The 20,103-nt window shown below is 44.9% G+C and overlaps 1 protein-coding gene across 1 annotated transcript; it reads left to right on the top strand.

Annotated features, from left to right (window-relative positions):
- The first annotated feature begins 711 nt into the window (after positions 1 to 711).
- On the top strand, positions 712 to 3,577 carry LOC126542547 (calmodulin, striated muscle-like). The gene is made up of 2 exons (XM_050189672.3): positions 712 to 1,166; positions 3,284 to 3,577. The coding sequence occupies exons 1-2, from the start codon at positions 830 to 832 to the stop codon at positions 3,451 to 3,453; spliced, it is 507 nt and encodes a 168-aa protein (XP_050045629.1). The 5' UTR covers positions 712 to 829; the 3' UTR covers positions 3,454 to 3,577.
- The last annotated feature ends 16,526 nt before the right edge of the window (positions 3,578 to 20,103 follow it).

The following is a 20,103-nucleotide window of genomic DNA, read 5'->3' as shown; positions in this document are numbered from 1 at the left end:
AAGGCGCTGACGCTGTGCCGACAGGCTCAATTTTGCTGTCATGTTTGTTCGCGCGCTAGCGCTGCTCATCATCATCATCAGCCTGGTCACGCCCACTGCAGGGCAAAGGCCTCTCCCATACTTCTCCAACTACCCCGGTCGTGTACTAGTTGTGGCCATGTTGTCCCTGCAAACTTCTTAATCTCATCCGCCCACCTCACTTTCTGCCGTCCCCTGCTACGCTTCCCTTCCCTTGGAATCCAGTTCGTAACCCTTAATGACCATCGGTTATCTTCCCTCCTCATTACATGTCCTGCCCATGCCCATTTCTTTTTCTTGATTTCAACTAGGATTTCATTAACTCGCGTTTGTTCCCTCACCCATTCTGCTCTTTTCTTATCCCTTAACGTTTCACCTATCATTCTTCTTTCCATAGCTCGTTGCGTCGTCCTCAATTTAAGTAGAACCCTCTTAGTAAGCCTCCAGGTTTCTGCCCCGTACGTGAGTACTAGTGTACTCACGTAGAGCCGCTAATACGAGTAAAATGACGAACAACGAACGTACATTTCCATGCTACGTAAATTTATCGCATTGCCTTATCTTCTGGATGCCGTGACGTAGAGTGCACGCAGTCCTATCTACACCGTCCTGAGAAAGCGCATGTCACGTCGTCCCCCAGGCACGAAAGCGCGTGCTTGCGCGTGGGACCACGTGATCAGTAGCACAAAACAACTATGCACCAGGAGGCGGGCGTTGTCCCGTTTGCGTCGACAGGCGATATATTACCCTTGGCATATTCCTTCGCTCTGCTCTTGGTTGCTGTAGGCTGTGCTCAACTGCGACACGCGCGATGGGAGAACTGGAAGATTTGTCGACCGCGGACTCGGGCTACAACGACGACGCCGAGCTGCGCGAAGTGTTCGTCTTGCTTGACCGTGACTGTGACCTGGAGCTGAGCTTCGACGAGCTGAAGACTGCGGTGCGGGCGCTCGGCCTTGCCGTGACCGAGGCCGAGATGGAGGAAGTGCGCGAGGAGCTCGAGGCGTGCGCAGGTCGCACGACCGTCGACTACATGGGCTTCCTGTCGGTGCTGGCCAAGCTCGAGTTCGGACACCTGAGGCTGCCGGAACGCAGCAGCGCACAGGAAGTGGAGACGCGCAGGGCGCTTGAGATACTCGACCCCAGCGGTATGTCGAAGTGCTTGTTTCCTTTGGTGAATAAATGCACGTGAATATCTTGGGATTAGGAGCGGTTAAGGTTAGTTAAGCTTACCCCTTTTCTGTCAACTGTGCATCAAGTTCACATACTAATAATCAAAACCAAGTTGGCTCTTCGCTGGGCATCATCTTAAAGGGACGCTAAAGAACACAAAGTTGGTCTGGATGAGTAAGTTATGATTTCGCCTACTGTGCGAGCAGGCTTGGTAAGCGAGCGAACGCCCAAAGACGAAAGATCTGTGGGAGAGGTGACACCGCTTTGAAGTTCCTGCGCAGTTGATCGATTTTGGCATCGACTGCACCATCTAGTTGAGTGTTCACTGGTAAATGACTACGTTGCATCCTAAAATAGCAAAAGACACAATTTGGCGAGTTACGATAACCTTTCTCGAAGCCGAAACGGCGGAAATGCGAGAATACTTCGAAATTTGTGACCTCACAGCAACTTCTAGCCCTGACGTTCCAGTGTGAAATTCAAATAGGGGTCTTTGTCGCATTTTCTTCATTTATAACACTTTCACGCCGCATACGTGAAATATTATTATGGAAGAAATCCAGCATAAACGCCCTTACTGCTGCTGTTTACTGTTCATTTAATTGGACTGCCCAATTCGATGAAACCGGTGAACTGTACGTACGAATATTCTGGAACATTTAACTTTGAATACTACATTGAGCAACTTATCTCACTTGTAACATATCGGCTGTAGTGATAACCATGCTTATTTTTCTTGCAGGACCACACAGCAACGGTCATAACTAATCGGCAGACATAATTTGCGCAGCCTTTCCCCCATGGGTGCCCCAATTACAACCAACATTCGAAATTTATGTGCGATTATGGCAGATTATACGGGTTTACGATAATTGATGTGCAGGTTTACGGGATAATGTACAATACCGACGCACCAGGCACCGTTGCTGCACGAAGAAAATATGCATTTGCTGAAGGCACGTGCGTAATGAATGTTCGAGAACCTGAATTCATATTAAGAAACCTCAGTTTTCAAGCTGCGTTTATATTATTCGCGCAGGTTCGACACCGGAGGCCGCCGCGACCGTGTTAGGGTGAAATACGAGAACGCTCGTGTTTAGATGCCCGCTTTGATTTAGGTGCACGTTAGAGGACCCAGGGTGGCCAACATCAATCCAGGGTCTCCCTTTACGGCGTGCTTCATAATCTGATTATGGTTTCAGTACGTGAAACCCCTTTTTTTAATTTGTCTTTACTGTGGCAGTTTTATTCCCATTACGCAATTCACTGAGCTTTTAGATTTGTACGTGAACTTTAGAATGTTCGCGCACCCATACGCGGAGCCAATCTAATTGCGGCAGATGACTTTTGTGGTGGTTGGTGCGGTAGTCAGCACCACGAACAGCGATAGTGGTTTCGGTGCCTATCGTTCGCCTACTGGAAAGCCAGCTGTATAAGCTGTTCATTGGCCGGTGTTAGTTTGCAAGCGCAACCTTTGGGTCGTACCTTGCCACACAATGATAATCGTCATGTCTCGCTTGCGTTTCCTTTTTCGAAAACCCTGCGCTCTCTGCTTTCCTGTCGAGAATGCTGTCATACTGATAACGCGCATGCTGTTCGTAACTTGGAAGTGCCGGGCTCGCAGGGTTAAGGAAAGTAAATGCGGGCAAGATAGATGACGATTATTGTTGCGTGGCAAGATACGACCCAAAGGGTGCAATAGCGAATAACTATGCACTGCGGTGATACTGGCGCGTCGCCGCATGCAGATATCAGTTAAGCTAACCTGTAGCGCTACAGGCCGTTTGTGGCTAGCTGTATAAAAACCTGCATCTATAGTCACGCCAAAGGTAGCTATTAACTCTTAGCTCACTTATTTTCCTGTGCTTCGATAAAGCTATAACTAATGGTACGTTACAGCGAAATTCGCGAAATGCTGGACTTCACTTTCTGGAGATTTAATCATTTGTTTATTATTAGGTTTCGCCCCTCTTACGTGTAACTGTTGGCAAGTGTGCGCTCGCGCTGTTGTGTGCAGTCGCCGGCATTCAGTGGTCGCACCGTGTTCAGAAATACATAGCGCCGTCACGCGAACGCCTTTTTCGCAACGCAGGCACCGGCCTGGTGAGCGTCCGCGACGTGCGCTGGCTGCTGACAAGCATCGGGGAGAAGCTGACCGTCGAGGAAGTCGACCAGGTCCTGGGCGAGCTGGGGTGCGGCGGCGAAGACGACGACCGCGTGCCCTACAAGGAACTGGTGGAAATGCTCTTCAGGGACAGCTGAGCGAAGCGCTTCATCGCGAAGCCCGCTATAGCTACGACGGCCTGTGCTCTTCAATTGGTCTGTGTATATATAAAATACGTACGTTAATAAAGTGCCGGCATTGTCCTGAATGTCATACACCGTATTCTAATCGCAAGCGTTAATTTCAAGCGGTCTATGGTGTACAGTTGCAAGCTCTGACTGTAAACACGAAAGCACGTGCCGACAATTTCTATCCCATGCAATCCCCTTTGAAACAGGGCTGAGACAATTAGGGCAGCCTGCTTGAGCTAATCAGATTTTTCTACGTCTATCGCAGTTTAGAATGTTGCTTCATTAAAAGCACTCGGTACCGGCAGACCTTTCTGGTGACCCGCTAGCGCACTCTCGTAATATGTATTCGTTTAGCGGATGCACAGCCTATACTGCCAGAGGACGCAAGTCGCACGCATTAAGACAGCATGTTCTGTCATTTCCAGATGCCGTAACTATACAGAGTGCGTCCGCTACACCCACACACGAGTCTGTGCCAGCCGCTCGCCAGAGTGCTGGCTGTATCGAGTGACACAAGGGAGCCTATGTACATACGTGAACGCATTTTGTAGGATCCCTGAATGACTCGTTCCCATGCTTGTCAAAGATTTGGACTTTACATGTTCACCGTGGTTAACAAGATCAGCGCAGGAGATCGCATGTCTTCTACGATGGCTACTTGTCGCGCGAAATTTATGTTAGACCTCTGTAAAGTCGTTCGCAACGTCGCCCCCTCATCTTGTGGTTTTCTGTTGGCGCCTTGTATGGAATGGAGTTGCAGTTCGCTGCCGTCTATACGAGGGGTCTCCAAACTACGGCCGCGGCGGTCCCTCCGATGATGGCAATTATTAGCTCGCAGGCAGGCAGTCCCCCCCCCCAGAGCCACCGCTGCGCCTCAGCCTGCGAACCTCTCGGAACACCACCTCGTCCGAGGTAGTGCCAAGGAATCGGGACCCTCATGCGACCAGACCATTACTTGTGAAGCACGTGATTCTCTGATTGGCCGGTCCCAGTACGCCGTCAGAAGACGGGCCAAAGCTTCCTCCACGTCACTTCGGCGGCTCGGAGAGCTTTCGCCAGCTTTTCGCACCGCGAAACTACAGCGTGTAAATACCTGGTAGCAGGAGAAGACATCCATAAAGAATTACAAATGACTGTGTTCTCGTAGAGCTTGTAGTGAATGGGGCAAACTAAAACATAATTCGAGGGTGAAAACATGCCCGGACTTGAAACAGGACTCCTCGAGCAAATAATAAAAGCTGATGAAATTGGCAGATTCTCGGTCACTGTTCTTGCGCTGCACCATTCACGAGCAGGCCTTCCGTGGGAAATACTCCGGCATGTCACTTGGTTTGACGCCTGTTGTTTGAGTGGCTAATATTATGAGGTCGCATGAGCTCAGTAGTCCTCTTGCACAATGCCGACAACACAGTGCGCACATTGGGTTCCCGCCACCATGCACCGTGAAAGGTAGACGTGCGGGCGAGCGCAGGACGCGCGTAGGGGCTTCTGCTAGAGGTCTGATAGTTTGTTGCAGCGTTCTGACATACACATAACATGTTTGCTGCATGACATGTTCTGCGAACGCAAGGCTCTGCATAACAGGATAGGTAGACATATATATTTGAACACTTTCCCATGCTAGTGCCACAGGAACAAGAGGCCTTGACTGCATGAACACCTTTGTGCAGTCTTACATCCTCTCTGACTTCATCAAAGGACATTACATGAAAAAAGAAGCGCGGCATGCTGCGACATCTTACGCACTGGAGTAACAATCCGGCGGCGTCATCTACAGCGCGGCCGAAGTGGCCTCGCAAGCGCTATAGAGTACTCGGCCGCACTATCGGGTCAGCTCATCGCAGTTATACTGTTGCCCGTCATATCATTCTCGACTCAAGGAACGGGTCTGCTGTTGCCTAAAAGTTTGGAGAACCCTGGTCTGTACCCTCGGGCGCGGCTATACGTTCGAGCCGTCTACATACTGTATCCTGGCAAATCACTTTTGCAGAAGCCCGCAAGGTTGAGGAAAGTTCATGAAAGGGAAAACTGTCATCCACCCGCCAGTGTTATTGTGCTACTGTCGAGTGGATGACAATTTTCCGCTTCATGCCACACCCTGTTCTGTAACTCGTTGATCTGCAATCGCGATGACCCCTTTTTTTGCGACTGCACTCTCGTGTATACGTGAGAGTAACTGCAGAAAGCAGGACGCGCCTATATCCATGGTCGTTGAAGTCCTACATAACTATTACTCAATATTTTTTTTTTCGGCGTCGTAAATAAAGCCAAGTAAGTATTGGAGAACAAGAACTTCATGTGACTTTCCGCTTGCGCGCCGCCTAGTAGCGCTGTTAGACGCACGAGGGATGGTCGATCAATTTTTTTATTCGATTAACGATAAATCATCCTTCATCGTAGCCTTTCATCGATTAATCGCTTTCGATGCAGGGTTTTTCGTCAATTAGTTTATTAGTCGAAATTTTTGCCGGGAACTCTTAAAAAGCTTGAAACATATAGTTATCTAAATTTGTAGAACGTTATTTTATGTTTGCTCGGCAAGGTGCGCTGCAGTGACCACAGGATTGTAAGAACTCGAATTAGCCTAGACCTGAGGAGGGAACGGAAGAAACTGGTACATAAGAAGCCGATCGATGAGTTAGCGGTTAGAGGGAAAATAGAGGAATTCCAGATCAAGCTACAGAACAGGTATTCGGCTTTAACTCAGGAAGAGGACCTTAGTGTTGAAGCAATGAACGACAATCTTGTGGGCATCATTAAGGAGTGTGCAATGGAAGTCGGTGGTAACTCCGTTAGGCAGGATACCAGTAAACTATCGCAGGAGACAAAAGATCTGATCAAGAAACGCCAATGTATGAAAACCTCTAACCCTACAGCTAGAATAGAACTGGCAGAACTTTCGAAGTTAATCAACAAGCGTAAGACAGCTGACATAAGGAAGTATAATATGGATAGAATTGAACATGCTCTCAGGAACGGCAGAAGCCTAAAAACAGTGAAGAAGAAACTAGGAATTGGCAAGAATCAGATGTATGCGTTAAGAGACAAAGCCGGCAATATCATTACTAATATGGATGAGATAGTTCAAGTGGCTGAGGAGTTCTATAGAGATTTATACAGTACCAGTGGCACCCACGACGATAATGGAAGAGAAAATAGTCTAGAGGAATTCGAAGTCCCAAAGGTAACGCCGGAAGAAGTAAAGAAAGCCTTGGGAGATATGCAAAGGGGGAAGGCAGCTGGGGAGGATCAGGTAACAGCAGATTTGTTGAAGGATGGTGGGCAGATTGTTCTAGAGAAACTGGCCACCCTGTATACGCAATGCCTCATGACCTCGAGCGTACCGGAATCTTGGAAGAACGCTAACATAATCCTAATCCATAAGAAAGGGGACGCCAACGACTTGAAAAATTATAGACCGATCAGCTTACTGTCCGTTGCCTACAAAATATTTACTAAGGTAATCGCAAATAGAATCGGGAACACCTTAGACTTCTGTCAAGCAAAGGACCAGGTAGGATTCCGTAAAGGCTACTCAACAATAGATCATATTCACACTATCAATCAGGTGATAGAGAAATGTGCGGAATATAACCAACCCTTATATATAGCTTTCATTGATTACGAGAAAGCGTTTGATTCTGTCGAAACCTCAGCAGTCATGGAGGCATTACGGAATCAGGGTGTAGACGAGCCGTATGTAAAAATACTGAAAGATATCTATAGCGGCTCCACAGTAACCGTAGCCCTCCATAAAGAAAGCAACAAAATCCCAATAAAGAAAGGCGTCAGGCAGGGAGATACGATCTCTCCAATGCTATTCACAGCGTGTTTACAGGAGGTATTCAGAGACCTGGATAGGGAAGAACTGGGGATAAAAATTAATGGAGAGTACCTTAGTAACTTGCGATTCGCTGATGATATTGCCTTGCTTAGTAACTCAGGGGACCAATTGCAATGCATGCTCACTGACCTGGAGAGGCGAAGCAGAAGAGTGGGTCTAAAAATTAATCTGCAAAAAACTAAAGTAATGTTTAACAGTCTCGGAAGAGAACAGCAATTTACAATAGGCAGCGAGGCACTGGAAGTCGTAAAGGAATACATCTACTTAGGGCAGGTAGTGACGGCGGATCCGGATCATGAGAAGGAAATAATCAGAAGAATAAGAATGGGCTGGGGTGCGTTTGGTAGGCATTCTCAGATCATGAACAGCAGGTTGCCATTATCCCTCAAGAGAAAAGTGTATAATAGCTGTGTCTTACCAGTACTCACCTACGGGGCAGAAACCTGGAGGCTTACGAAAAGGGTTCTACTCAAATTGAGGACGACGCAACGAGCTATGGAAAGAAGAATGGTAGGTGTAACGTTAAGGGATAAGAAAAGAGCAGATTGGGTGAGGGAACAAACGCGAGTAAATGACATCTTAGTTGAAATCAAGAAAAAGAAATGGGCATGGGCAGGACATGTAATGAGGAGGGAAGATAACCGATGGTCATTAAGGGTTACGGACTGGATCCCAAGGGAAGGGAAGCGTAGCAGGGGGCGGCAGAAAGTTAGGTGGGCGGATGAGATTAAGAAGTTTGCATGGACGGCATGGCCGCAATTAGTACATGACCGGGGTTGTTGGAGAAGTATGGGAGAGGCCTTTGCCCTGCAGTGGGCGTAACCAGGCTGATGATGATGATGATGATGATGATGATGATGATGATGATGATGATGATGATTTTATGTTTGAGAGATGAAACCAAGTTTGAAACACAAGTATATAAACGTTTGATAAAGGATAATCTTTAACTTGTTAAATACTAAATATAGTTGGTACTAATGGCTTTTGTAAATGTAAACAATATGTGTTATAATATGGCACTTAAAGCAGAATTAAATATACAAGGTACGAATGAATCCCTGTACAGTACAGTTAAACAATAAATAGAAAAAGTGACAATAATGTCCAACTAAAATATGTGAGCAATTGAAATATGCACAGGGAGAAAGGAAATTACTGGTTTAGGATTTTAAACCACATTCTCTATTCTACAGGAAAAACATCTGACAGTCGTTCTACCACAGCCGCACATTCACTGCTCTAGCGCCGCCATTCCAGCACGATTTCAAAATTTTCGCGTCCCTCGTGTCAAACTATCGAAAATGAATAATCGAACAAGCCTAATCGATTAAATAGATTAATCCAAAGGTGGACATCGATGAAGATTAGTCGTATTGCGGGATACGTTTAATCGATTGACTGATCAATCGTCGATATTACCTAACCTAGCCTGGCGTACCGCGTATCAATGAATAGTACATTTTTCCTGCAAACAGGCATGTAAGTTCACGAGAGCGGTAGTTCTTGCGGGAAAAATTTGTGAATACTGCGTTGAGGGCGCGCACACAGGTAGTGCTTTCTGTGTTTGCAAGTTCCCGTAGGATTCGGGAAAAAAATATTGGTTCAGGGTTAGTAAGGTAAATATTGGTAAATCAGACATTTCCTATAGGACGCTCAATAACGTTTTCATTAAAAACCATTTTACTTTTCTTTTTAATCGTGACGCGGGCTTCTCCCCACTATGACCCATACTGTGGAGGAGTGAACTTCCAGGATGCTCTCGGCTTGGTTATGCGCGCCGATAGGTTTTGCCGGCAATTTATGTATTGTCACACAGGTGGACGTTGAACACCGCCAGTGTAACGCCGAGTGGAAGCTTAAGAAATCATGACGACTTTTAAGAGCAGTGTATACCATGTGTTCCACCGTAAATTGTGCAAAAATTTTAAAATATGCAAGCTCCATGTAGCTGGACAAAACCACGGCGATGTTTTTTTCTTTGTTTGTTTTTTTTGTCATCGCTTGGAGTTTGTCAGACTATTTTCCTTGTTTCGACTAATTACCTAATTAGTCATTAATTAATCAACAGCTCAAACATTATATTCAGAGCAAAAGTGTCTGATAAAATTTTAGAACACTGAAAAATTTCCGATCCAGATTATTGTTGCTCAGTACTTGCTGCATAAGCCTTAAGTACTTGCTGCATAAACGGTCGCTTCCAGGTATCCCGTGCACTATCACAACGACGATAGTTAAGTAGTTAAAGGAATGGCATGCCTCACATACACGTGGCGATTAGGCAGATTTGCTTTGTTCGTTGAATGAGATAAATGTGCTAAAACACGCAAAACTCAGTTTCAATGGGGTTAAAACAAGGTAAGACTGCCCCCCCCCCCCCCAATAAAAAAAATCGAGTTAGCAGGTATGTAGGCTGCCCTGATAGAGGGCGATTATTGGTAACTAGGGACGTGTTAGTCAGAAGTTATCAAACCTCGTGAGTTAATTAACTGGTAACTGGTGGGATTCTGTGCAACAGTCGCGACTCACCAGCAGCAGAACCATTCGGAACAGTCCTCACTTGCATCGGACACGCCCTCGATAATTCAAAGTGCTGTTATGCGTCACATTCGAACAGAAACGACTATTAGATCATGCCTAATAGTGAATTCAGGAATCGGATACAATCTGAATAGCAAATAGCATTCGATGAGGCTTGTATGTTTCTACTTCAGTTGACATGATGGCGCATTGAAGAAGACTGCCATACCAGCCATGGAGATTACATTGGTCTTTACTTCCCAGTCGGCCCGATTCAGTCTGAGTATACGTAGGTAATATCATTTCTCTAAACACTGTTGTTCGTAATAGCGTCCAATCGTTGGCAGGGTTCCTTCTCTCGAAAGCCCATTGGCACACTTGGGGTCGCTTCCACCTAGAGTGCACTAGAATTGTTGTACAGTCTAGTTCCGTAATCCATAATTGTATCTATTACGGACTCCAGTGACTTTAAAAATCAGCTTGAATATGTTACCGGATATTTGCTTTGTGTTTTTTATTTATTGTTACCACTCCCTTCTGTAACGCCCTATGGGCCCAGAAGGTATGCAAATTAATCAATCAATTAAATAACTAATTTATTAACTAAGTAATTAAATGAAGAACTAGCTTATAAATAAATTAATGATTTTATTAATGAATAAATTAATTGGACATTTGATTGATTAATTAATAATTTTGATCAATTAATGCTAATAAACTATTAACCAATTAAGGTCTAATTAATTAATTAATTAATAATTATAATTAGCTGATTAAAAATATATGAATAATCGATCTTTAATTAATTAATTAATTAAATAAATCATTGATTGATTAATTAGTTACTAAGCTTATTTCTGAACTAATTTGTTATCAGGCTCCAGCCACAGGCCGTCGGTCGAAGTTGCCGAGCGCGCTCCCATGAAGACGGCACTACCATGAAGAAAAGTATGGTGGTGCGGCGTTTGTTACTGCAAACACGCTTATTCCGGTCGAGAGTTATCACTTCTTCAATTAGTGCATTTAGAGTAGTCATCCGCTTCTCTTCTTCGCGCCACGCAGTTAATAAACCTTTATTTCGCTGTAATATTGTTTTCTTCGATTATTGTCCGTGCTCTTTAATATTTCACCAACAAGAAGCGGGCGTGAAACAACGCCATGAAATTTTCTTACGTTGCTTCATGTTGCAGATCGGTGGCTGCTGTGACAAAGTTACATGTTGCTTTTAGAAATCTGTGTTGAAGACAGAAGTTCACCGGGCTAAAGTTACAATTCGTAAAAGCCGACAAGAGCCATGGGCTCACCAAAGCAAATAAATGTTTTTAAAAATGTACTGTGCAAGCTCTCTACAACAAAAACAAGGCATCCGCGCAACTAACGCGCGCTCGCTAGCAGACGACGCACTTCGTAACGACAACAAAATTCAAAGCATCGAGTTGTATAAGCCGCGCTTCAAATATATATGTTTAGCAAAATGGTGTAAACATAAATTTGCAGTTGACATAAAGCACTATTTTAAGAGCGTACAATGCGCAATCGGCCTCGGCCCCCGCAGCGAAAGCACGTTGAATGTGTTGCGGGGCGCGTCTCCACCCCAATCCAGTTCGCTCGCAGCACCCTCGCACAATTTTCCACAGACGAAGATGGAAACAAACTGGAACGGGAAGCGGCAATAAATTACATCCGAAAAATAACAGCCGAATCTTTCCATGGCAATGACGAAGTTGTAGTTGAAGAAAAAAAGAGCATGAGAGAGACCCAGGTGGGAAAAGGAGCTGGTGCTGACAAATTTCAACTGGAAGAAAGCCGAAGAGAAAATTCCTAAGCGCACAGTCACAGGGCTAGACGAGGTTCCCGTTAGGCTGATTAATGAACTAGGACCAAAAAGTAAGGAAGCTCTGGTGAAAGCAGTGGAAGAAACTTTAAAAGATAGACGAATACCAGGCAGTTGGCGGCAAAGTAGAATGATTTTAATTTTTAAAGGTAAGGGGGGGAAGGACAGAATTAATTCGTATAGACCGTTGGCCATTACATCGGTAATATACAGCCTAGCTATGCAGGCAATCAAATTAAAGCTTCAAGCATGGACAGAGAATAATGGCATTTTGGGAGAACTTCAGAATGGCTTCAGAATAGGCAGGCGCTTGGATTATAACTTGTTTGTTCTTACGCAGTGTATTGAAATATCAAAAGCAGAAAGCAGACCGTTGTATGTGGCCTTTCTAGACATCACAGGAGCCTACGGCAACGTAGACCGCAACATTTTGTGGGATATTCTGGAAGGGGAAGGCTTAGGTAACGATTGTCTACAGCTTTTGAGAGATTTACCTGGAAAATGCCGTTTGCTTTGAATGGGAAGGGATGAGGAGCGAGGAGAAAGTTCATATCAATAAGGGACTGAGGCAGGGGTGCGCTTTATCCCCGCTGCTGTTTATGATGTACATGGTGAGGATGGAGAGGGCGCTAGAAGGAAGTAATATTGCGTTTAATCTCTCATACAAACAGGTGGGTACAGTAGTAGAGCAGCAACTCCCAGGTTTATTTTATGCGGACGACAATGTGTTGCTAGCTAACAAGCAAAGTGATTTGCAACGTCTGGCTAATATCTGAGGACAGGAAGGCAACAATTTAGGTTATAAATTTAGTGTTAGAAAATCAGGTGTTATGGTATTCAATGAAAACAGTGAACAGACAGTGGAGATACAGGGCCAAGAAATACCTCGGGTAACAGAACATAAATACCTTGGTATATGGATAAACGAAGGCAATAGATGTATGGAAACAGAGGGAAAAAATCATAACAGTAAAGGCGAAGAGAAAGGCAGCCATAATGAAACACAGAGCGCTATGGGGATACAATAGGTACGAGGTCCTCCGAGGTATGTGGAAAGGTGTAATGGTTCCAGGACTTACTTTTGGAAAAGCGGTTGTTTACTTTAAATAAGGGTTACAATCAGGACTCGACGGGAACCAAAGGTCAGTGGGTCGCCTCGAATTGGGCGCTCACGGGAAGACTACAAATGAAGCTGTGCAGGGTGATATGGGCTGCACTGCTTTTGAAGTGAGGGAAGCTCGCAGTAAAATTGAGTATGAAGAACGACTGAGGAATATGGAAGAAAGTAAATGGGCTGGGAGAGTGTTGAGGTATCTGTTCAGGAAAAACATTGATTCACAGTGGAGGAAAAGAACTAGGAAGCTTACCAGCAAGTATGCGGCCTGTAGGGTGGGGAACACAGCAACAAAGAACGTCAAGCGGAAAGTCAGAGAGGCTGAAATAATCTCATGGGTGGCTGCAATGGAAAAGAAACCTGCCATGAGTAACTACTTAAGAGAAAAAAACGAAATCAGGAAAGAAACAATTTATGATAACTCAAAGGGAAGCTCATTACTTTTCGAAGCCAGATCGGGATGCCTTAGAACACGCAACTATAAAGCGAGATATAACAAGGAAGAAGAAGGATGTGCTTGCTGCGGTAAAGCTAAGGAAACGATGGAGCATGTTATATTAGAATGTGAAGACGCCTGCCCACAGTCAATTTAGGCGCCACTGGCCTCCTTGAAGCCCTTAAGTTCAGCGAGAGCAGTGGAAAAGTAAACATGTCCGCAATAGGTATTAGTAAGAGGCGATTGGAGGATTGGTGGAAGAAAAGAAAGGAAACGACAAAAAACGGAGACGTACAAAAGCAAAGTTCGCAATAGGGGATCAGAAAATTTGGTTGTGGAAGTTCATAGTGTTCTTTTTTTTCCTTTTCACCTGGGTAGGACATTAGGCAGCATATTAGCAAGAGCTTTGTGGGGCAACCCATCACTCCGTTCCAAAGGGGACACTCATAACATCCATCCATCCATCCACACGCGGCGCCTCAGCGGTAGCACGCCGCCTATATATAGTCCACTCGACACTCTAGCCTGCGCAGGACGTATGATGTAAGCGCCACCGTGGCCAAATATCTTAACACCAGTGGAAGGCGAGAAAGGAGAGGCGGAAATAAGCAAGGTATTCAGGAAGAGCTAGCCCCTCGAAACACAAGACTTTTAGAAAACTTCTTGAAATGACTTTAAAGGTGTGTAGACATCTTGGTATATTAAAATTATGAAATCTTAAATAAATATTTGTGGCAAGAGGTGTTTGATAACGTTTTCGAAACGTCCACCTGGAAGAGCTTACTTGGACACTGTTGATTTTGACCGTGAGTACATTCTTGTACATTGTATTTATAAGTTTCTATCATTCGTAAAAAGGTTCAGGAAGGCTAACTTGGTTTCTAAAAGAATATATCACCTCGATTCTCCACACGGAGTAAGGCGCATGCATTTAAATGTGCATAGCAAAGTAGAATTCACGAATTGCATGAATATGACCATCTAGGAGGTTTGAAAAAAAAGAAAACGAATGACATGCAATTACAGCAAGTAAAAAAAAAATTCTACATTTCATATGATAGGATGTGTCCATACGCAGAACAGAGCTCTTATGTCATTCTCCGTGTCTATACGTGTAGAGGCTGCTTACTTGCTGGTGGACTGATGTTGGACCACAACTGATATTGCACTACGCAATGTGTAGCGCAAAGGGGGCATGCAAGAGTCCAGACAACAGAGTATTCTTCGTCTTACGTGCCCTGTTTTTTGCTACGCACTACGTTTATATGTCTAAGGTTTAGTCTCCCTATACGAGCAATCGGGTAGCTGTTCTTTTGCAGTCGCACACGGCTGCGAGTACCTGAAACGTCGAACTCTCTGTGCATAGCATACGCAGTGATACGTACCTGCATTAGACTCCACGAGATGCTCCCACTATTCCACAATTTGAGAAGACTTAACGTCCCCGAACCGATGTATCGAAAGCCGTATTTGTTTCTATTTGGTCAAGATGTTATTTGCCGTGTCTGTGAAATGTGTATAACGCCAGCGGCGAAAACATTTCTCTCTAAACTGCACACTTCCACCTTGCCAGTTAAAGCATGGCTTCATGAAAAAGGAGTATATGTGCCCTGGAATACAAATTGCAGAAATTGCAACCAGCCCGAGGCACTAGAACACCAATTTATTACAGCGAAGCTCTTATTGCCTCTAGTTGGTCGGGATTTTTCGCGGCGGAGCGTCAGGATAAAGAAAAAAAAAATACCTTCGGCGATTAAAAAATAACTATTACTATTATTATTATTGCTATGTAGAAAAAAGAACAACAATCAAAGCTTTACGTGAGATCCAGCGCAGTGTTCGAGTGTAAGTGATACGTATGTTCCTTTGCGTTTATAGAAAATTTTTCATGTGTTAAATATATGGCATGGCTGTCGATTTGATGCAGATTGACGGTGGCATCAACATTCTGAAGCCGAGTTTTTGACGGAAGCCCCTCTAGTCGGGAGGCGCCATGATCAAAAGTAAAAAAAATTAAAGTCCTCCGAGTGTTTTTCATGCTTCCCGGCAACTGCAGCTTCTGTAACCGTGTAACGGTAATGTTTACCGGGAAACGCTGGCCGCGAACGCTATGAATGAAGGCAAGCTTTGTGGTAGAAACGCGGCCTCTTGCCTGGGTTAAAAAAAAAAAATAACTAAGGTTTTACGTGCCGAAACCACGATTGGATTATGAAGCACGCCGTAATGGGGAACTCCCGAAATTTGGACCATCTGGGGTTCTTTAACATGCACCTAAACACATGTGCACGGGTGTTTTCGCATTTCGCCCCCATTAAAATGCGGCCTCCATGGCCGGGATTCGATCCCGCGACCTTATGCTTAGCAGCCCAACACCATAGCTACTAAGAAACCGCGGCGGGTGTTGCGTGCGTTGATCTCCTGTTATTGTTTCGCATTTTTTTATATATCAGTCTGAGAAGGACTAACGTAAGAGATACGCGCTGTCGGTGTTTTCTTTTTTTCATTAAATTTGTTTGTGAGCTGCCGTTCTGAAAATTCCGAGGAATAACTTTGTAAAGAATCAAAGACAGGGTATCAGCAACTTTGGTGACAGAAGAGTGGTTGGGTATGCGTGGTTCGTAATGATATTTGCCGAAAGACAGTCGGCGCTGGACGCGGGACGCCGCCCTTTCTGCAACGCGGAGCCCTTAACGCTATCACGTTAAAAGAAGGACCACTAAAAGAATAAAAAGAAAATTACTGGCTCTCCAGTAATCGAGAGTAGATGTAAGCATGAAATGACAACCGGTAAAGCAGATTGGTTGGAGATGATACTATAGAAGACAACTTTAAAAAACAGCAGTTGGCAACCGAGGCACATGGAACGCGCGGGATTGTGTTACTCCGCAAGCCAATCACAGAAGCAAACATAATCGTCGTCATGCGACCTTTTCAAAGTGGTGTCGTACCTCCGGAGCGTCTGCTGTTCTTGAAGAATCTTTTCATCGGCGGAAGCGATGAGGTGTACAACGGACATGGATAAAGTGTATGAAGTCTGAGAATTTCACTCTTCAAAAGTCCGCGGTACAGCTCACATCACTGCTGAGCCCGTTTTACTCATGAAACTTCACTGCCAACAAAAGTGAAACTTGACAATAAGTTGCAGTGAAGCAAGCGTTTTATTTCAGTTCAATAAAGAATTAGGCTTTCACCGTTTCACTATAATAGACGAGTGAACACGTATAAAATTACGCACTTATAATGTTATTTTTGTGGTTACCGCCTTATTCAGGTAACAGGGAAAGTTTGAAGTACGAACTAATTGTAGCCTCGCGGATTTACAGTGGCTGGCGGTTATGAGGGCGTGGGCGGGGCTTCACTGCAGACTTAATTTCTATCCGGCTGTAGCCACAATCTTAAAATGCGTGTAGTGCATGTTCGCAAACGGCACACCACACGGCACCACACAACGCCATTCTGTACACTGGCCCATATATGGCCGCTGCCCAGCAAGAAGAAAACCGGCTGAAGGCGGCACGACAGGCAACGAAGGACGCCAGGGAGACAGAACGCACTGCCTAGCTAGAAAAAAAGAACGCCTGAGTGAGGCGCCGAAAGCGTAACGCAACGCTTATGCCTGGTGTTGTTTCTTGATCAGATCTTTCGTCTCCTGCGATAGCTTACTGGTATCCTGTCTAACGGAGTTACCACCGACTTCTATTGCACACTCCTTAATGATGCCCATAAGATTGTCGTTCATTGCTTCAACATTAAGGTCCTCTTCCTGAGTTAAAGCCGAATACCTGTTCTGTGGCTTGATCTGGAATTCCTCTATTTGCCCTCTTACCGCTAACTCATTGATCGGCTTCTTATGTACCAGTTTCTTCCGTTCCCTCCTCAAGTCTAGGCTAATTCGAGTTCTTACCATCCTATGGTCACTGCAGCGCACCTTGCCGAGCATGTCCACATCTTGTATGATGCGAGGTTTAGCGCAGAGTGTAAGGTCTATTTCATTTCTAATCTCGCCATTCGGGCTCCTCCACGTCCACTTTCGGCTATCCCGCTTGCGGAAGGAGGTATTCATTATCCGCATATTATTCTGTTTTGCAAACTCTACTAACAACTCTCCCCTGCTATTCCTAGAGCCTATGCCATATTCCCCCACTGACTTGTCTCCAGCCTGCTTCTTGCCTACCCTGGCATTGAAGTCGCCCATCAGTATAGTGTATTTTGTTTTGACTTTACCCATCGCTGATTCCACGTCTTCACAGAAGCTTTCGACATCCTGGTCATCATGACTGGATGTAGGAGCGTAGGCCTGTACGACCTTCAATTTGTATCTCTTATTAAGTTTCACAATAAGACCTGCCACCCTCTCGTTATTGCTATATAATTCCTGTATGTTACCAGCTATATCCTTATCAATCAGGAATCCGACTCCTAGTTCTAGTCTCTCCGCTAAGCCTCGGTAGCACAGGACGTGCCCGCTTTTTAGCACTGTATACGTTTCTTTTGTCCTCCTAACCTCACTGAGCCCTATTATATCCCAGTTAATGCCCTCTAATTCCTCCAAGAGCACTTCTGGACTCGCCTCACTAGATAACGTTCTAGCGTTAAACGTTGCCAGGTTCAGATTCCAGGGGCGGCCTCTTCGGATCATGAAATCATGATCAATGATTAAGGCGTATTAAAAAGATAAGGCTGGATGAAAGGATTAAAGTCGATTAGGATGGATTAATGTGAATTAGGGTTGATGGAGGAATAAGACCGATAAGGGTGATTAAGGAGGATTAATGTAGAATAGGGTGGCAGAAGGGTGATGGAGGTGGATTAAGGTGAATTACAGTAGGCTTTACAAGGCTTTCGCATTCGCGTCTCTTAGGCGACACCTTGGATTTTTCGAATTTGCTTTGAACTGCACTTCCAGGCACGCATGAGTGGGCGACGATTATTTTTTGGTTTTCTCATGTATACAGGAAATGTGCAGGCAGTGTTCACATGATCGCGCACGCTTGCTGTTGATATTGACTTCTAGGCGGAGGCCGGGAATCTTCGCTTCAATAGCGAATATTTAAGAACACCTTTCTGCGGTTTTGTTATGTAGGGAAACTTTTTCTATTGATTTAACACGAGCCGAAATCATTGCATCAATACGTTTTGATTACGAAGGTTGAGCAATCAATCGTGATTGTGGTCATGAAGCAGTAATGCAAGACATATTCTGCAAGCAATAATGTTTAGCACCGCAACGTATTTCATTCTATTCCACCGTAATCCTCCTTCATCCACCTTAATCCGCCCCTATCCTCCTTAATTCACCTTCATCGACCTTCATACTCCTTAACCCAACTTATTCCTCTTTAATAATCTTAATCTATATTAATACAATCACTAATCAATCATTAATTAACTTTGCTAATCAGTAATAATCTTTTATACACGTCTGGATATGCTTTGGTTCGCTTCCGGCATTCCTTGGGTCACGTGATATTTTGAATACCTCACAATTAACGCGACCTTGAAGCAGAGACCTAAGGCTCTGGCTTAATAAGCCACACGCATAGGGATGTTCCACAAGCAATATTAGTTCAGACGCACAAAGTAAAGCATCTCATCATTTGGCAGAAAAATTGTCTGCAGTATCGAACTCGCCTCAAAGCTCCTTTTACATCAGTATGCCCCGTTCATACGGCGTTAGAAAAAAAACCAACCTCCTCAGAAACGTTGCCTTGAGCATTATCGATGCAGTTATCAGCATTTCTCGAAATTTTCAACACCACTGGGCCGTGCAACTGGCCTAAAGTAACGCGCCTCCATAGAATGCTGCGGCCCGTCCGCGGGAGCCAATGAGAAAAGGCGGGGAGAATCGAGGAGGAAAGCGCCATGGGGAGGAGAGTGTCGCTACTTTCAAATTATGAAGGGGTTTTATGGCGCCTCCTTCAGGCGTTCTTTTTTTCTAGCTAGGCAGTGCGCTCTGTCTTCCTGGCGTCTTTCGTTGCCTGTGTCTTACAAGCGTAAGACAGCTGACATAAGGAAGTGTAATATGGTTAGAATTGAACATGCTCTCAGGAACGGAGGAAGCCTAAAAGCAGTCAAGAAGAAACTAGGAATTGGCAAGAATCAGACGTATAGACGTATGCGTTAAGAGACAAAGCCGGCAATATCATTACTAATATGGATGAGATAGTTCAAGTGGCTGAGGAGTTCTATAAATATTTATACAGTACCAGTGGCACCCACGACGATAATGGAAGAGAGAATAGTCTAGAGGAATTTGAAATCCCACAAGTAACGCCAGAAGAAGTAAAGAAATCCTTGGGAGCTATGCAAAGGGAGAAGGCAGCTGGGGAGGAATTTGTTGAAGGATGGCGGGCAGATTGTTCTAGAAAAAACTGGCCACCCTGTATACGCAATGCCTCATGACCTAGAGCGTTTGCCTCATGACCTAGAGACCTGCGATTCGCTGATGATATTGCCTTGCTTAGTAACTCAGGGGACCAATTCCAATGCATGCTCACTGACCTGGAGGGGCAAAGCAGAAGGGTGGGTCTAAAAATTAATCTGCAGAAAACTAAAGTAATGTTTAAAAGTCTCGGAAGAGAACAGCAGTTTACGATAGGTAGCGAGGCACTGGAAGTGGTAAGGGAATACATCTACTTAGGGCAGGTATATAGTGATCGCGGATCCGGATCATGAGGCTGAAATAATCAGAAGAATAAGAATGGGCTGGGGTGCGTTTGGCAGGCATTATCAGATCATGAACCGCAGGTTGCCATTATCTCTCAAGAGAAAAGTGTATAATAGCTGTGTCTTACCAGTGCCCACGTACGGGGCAGAAACCTGGAGGCTTACGAAAAGAGCTCTACTTAAATTGAGGCGACGCAACGAGC

Source organism: Dermacentor andersoni, chromosome 2, assembly GCF_023375885.2.
Source record: "Dermacentor andersoni chromosome 2, qqDerAnde1_hic_scaffold, whole genome shotgun sequence".
Classification (NCBI taxonomy): Eukaryota; Metazoa; Arthropoda; class Arachnida; order Ixodida; family Ixodidae; genus Dermacentor; species Dermacentor andersoni.
The sequence above is the reverse complement of the archived record's forward strand: the minus strand, read 5'-3'. Positions and strand labels throughout refer to the sequence as shown.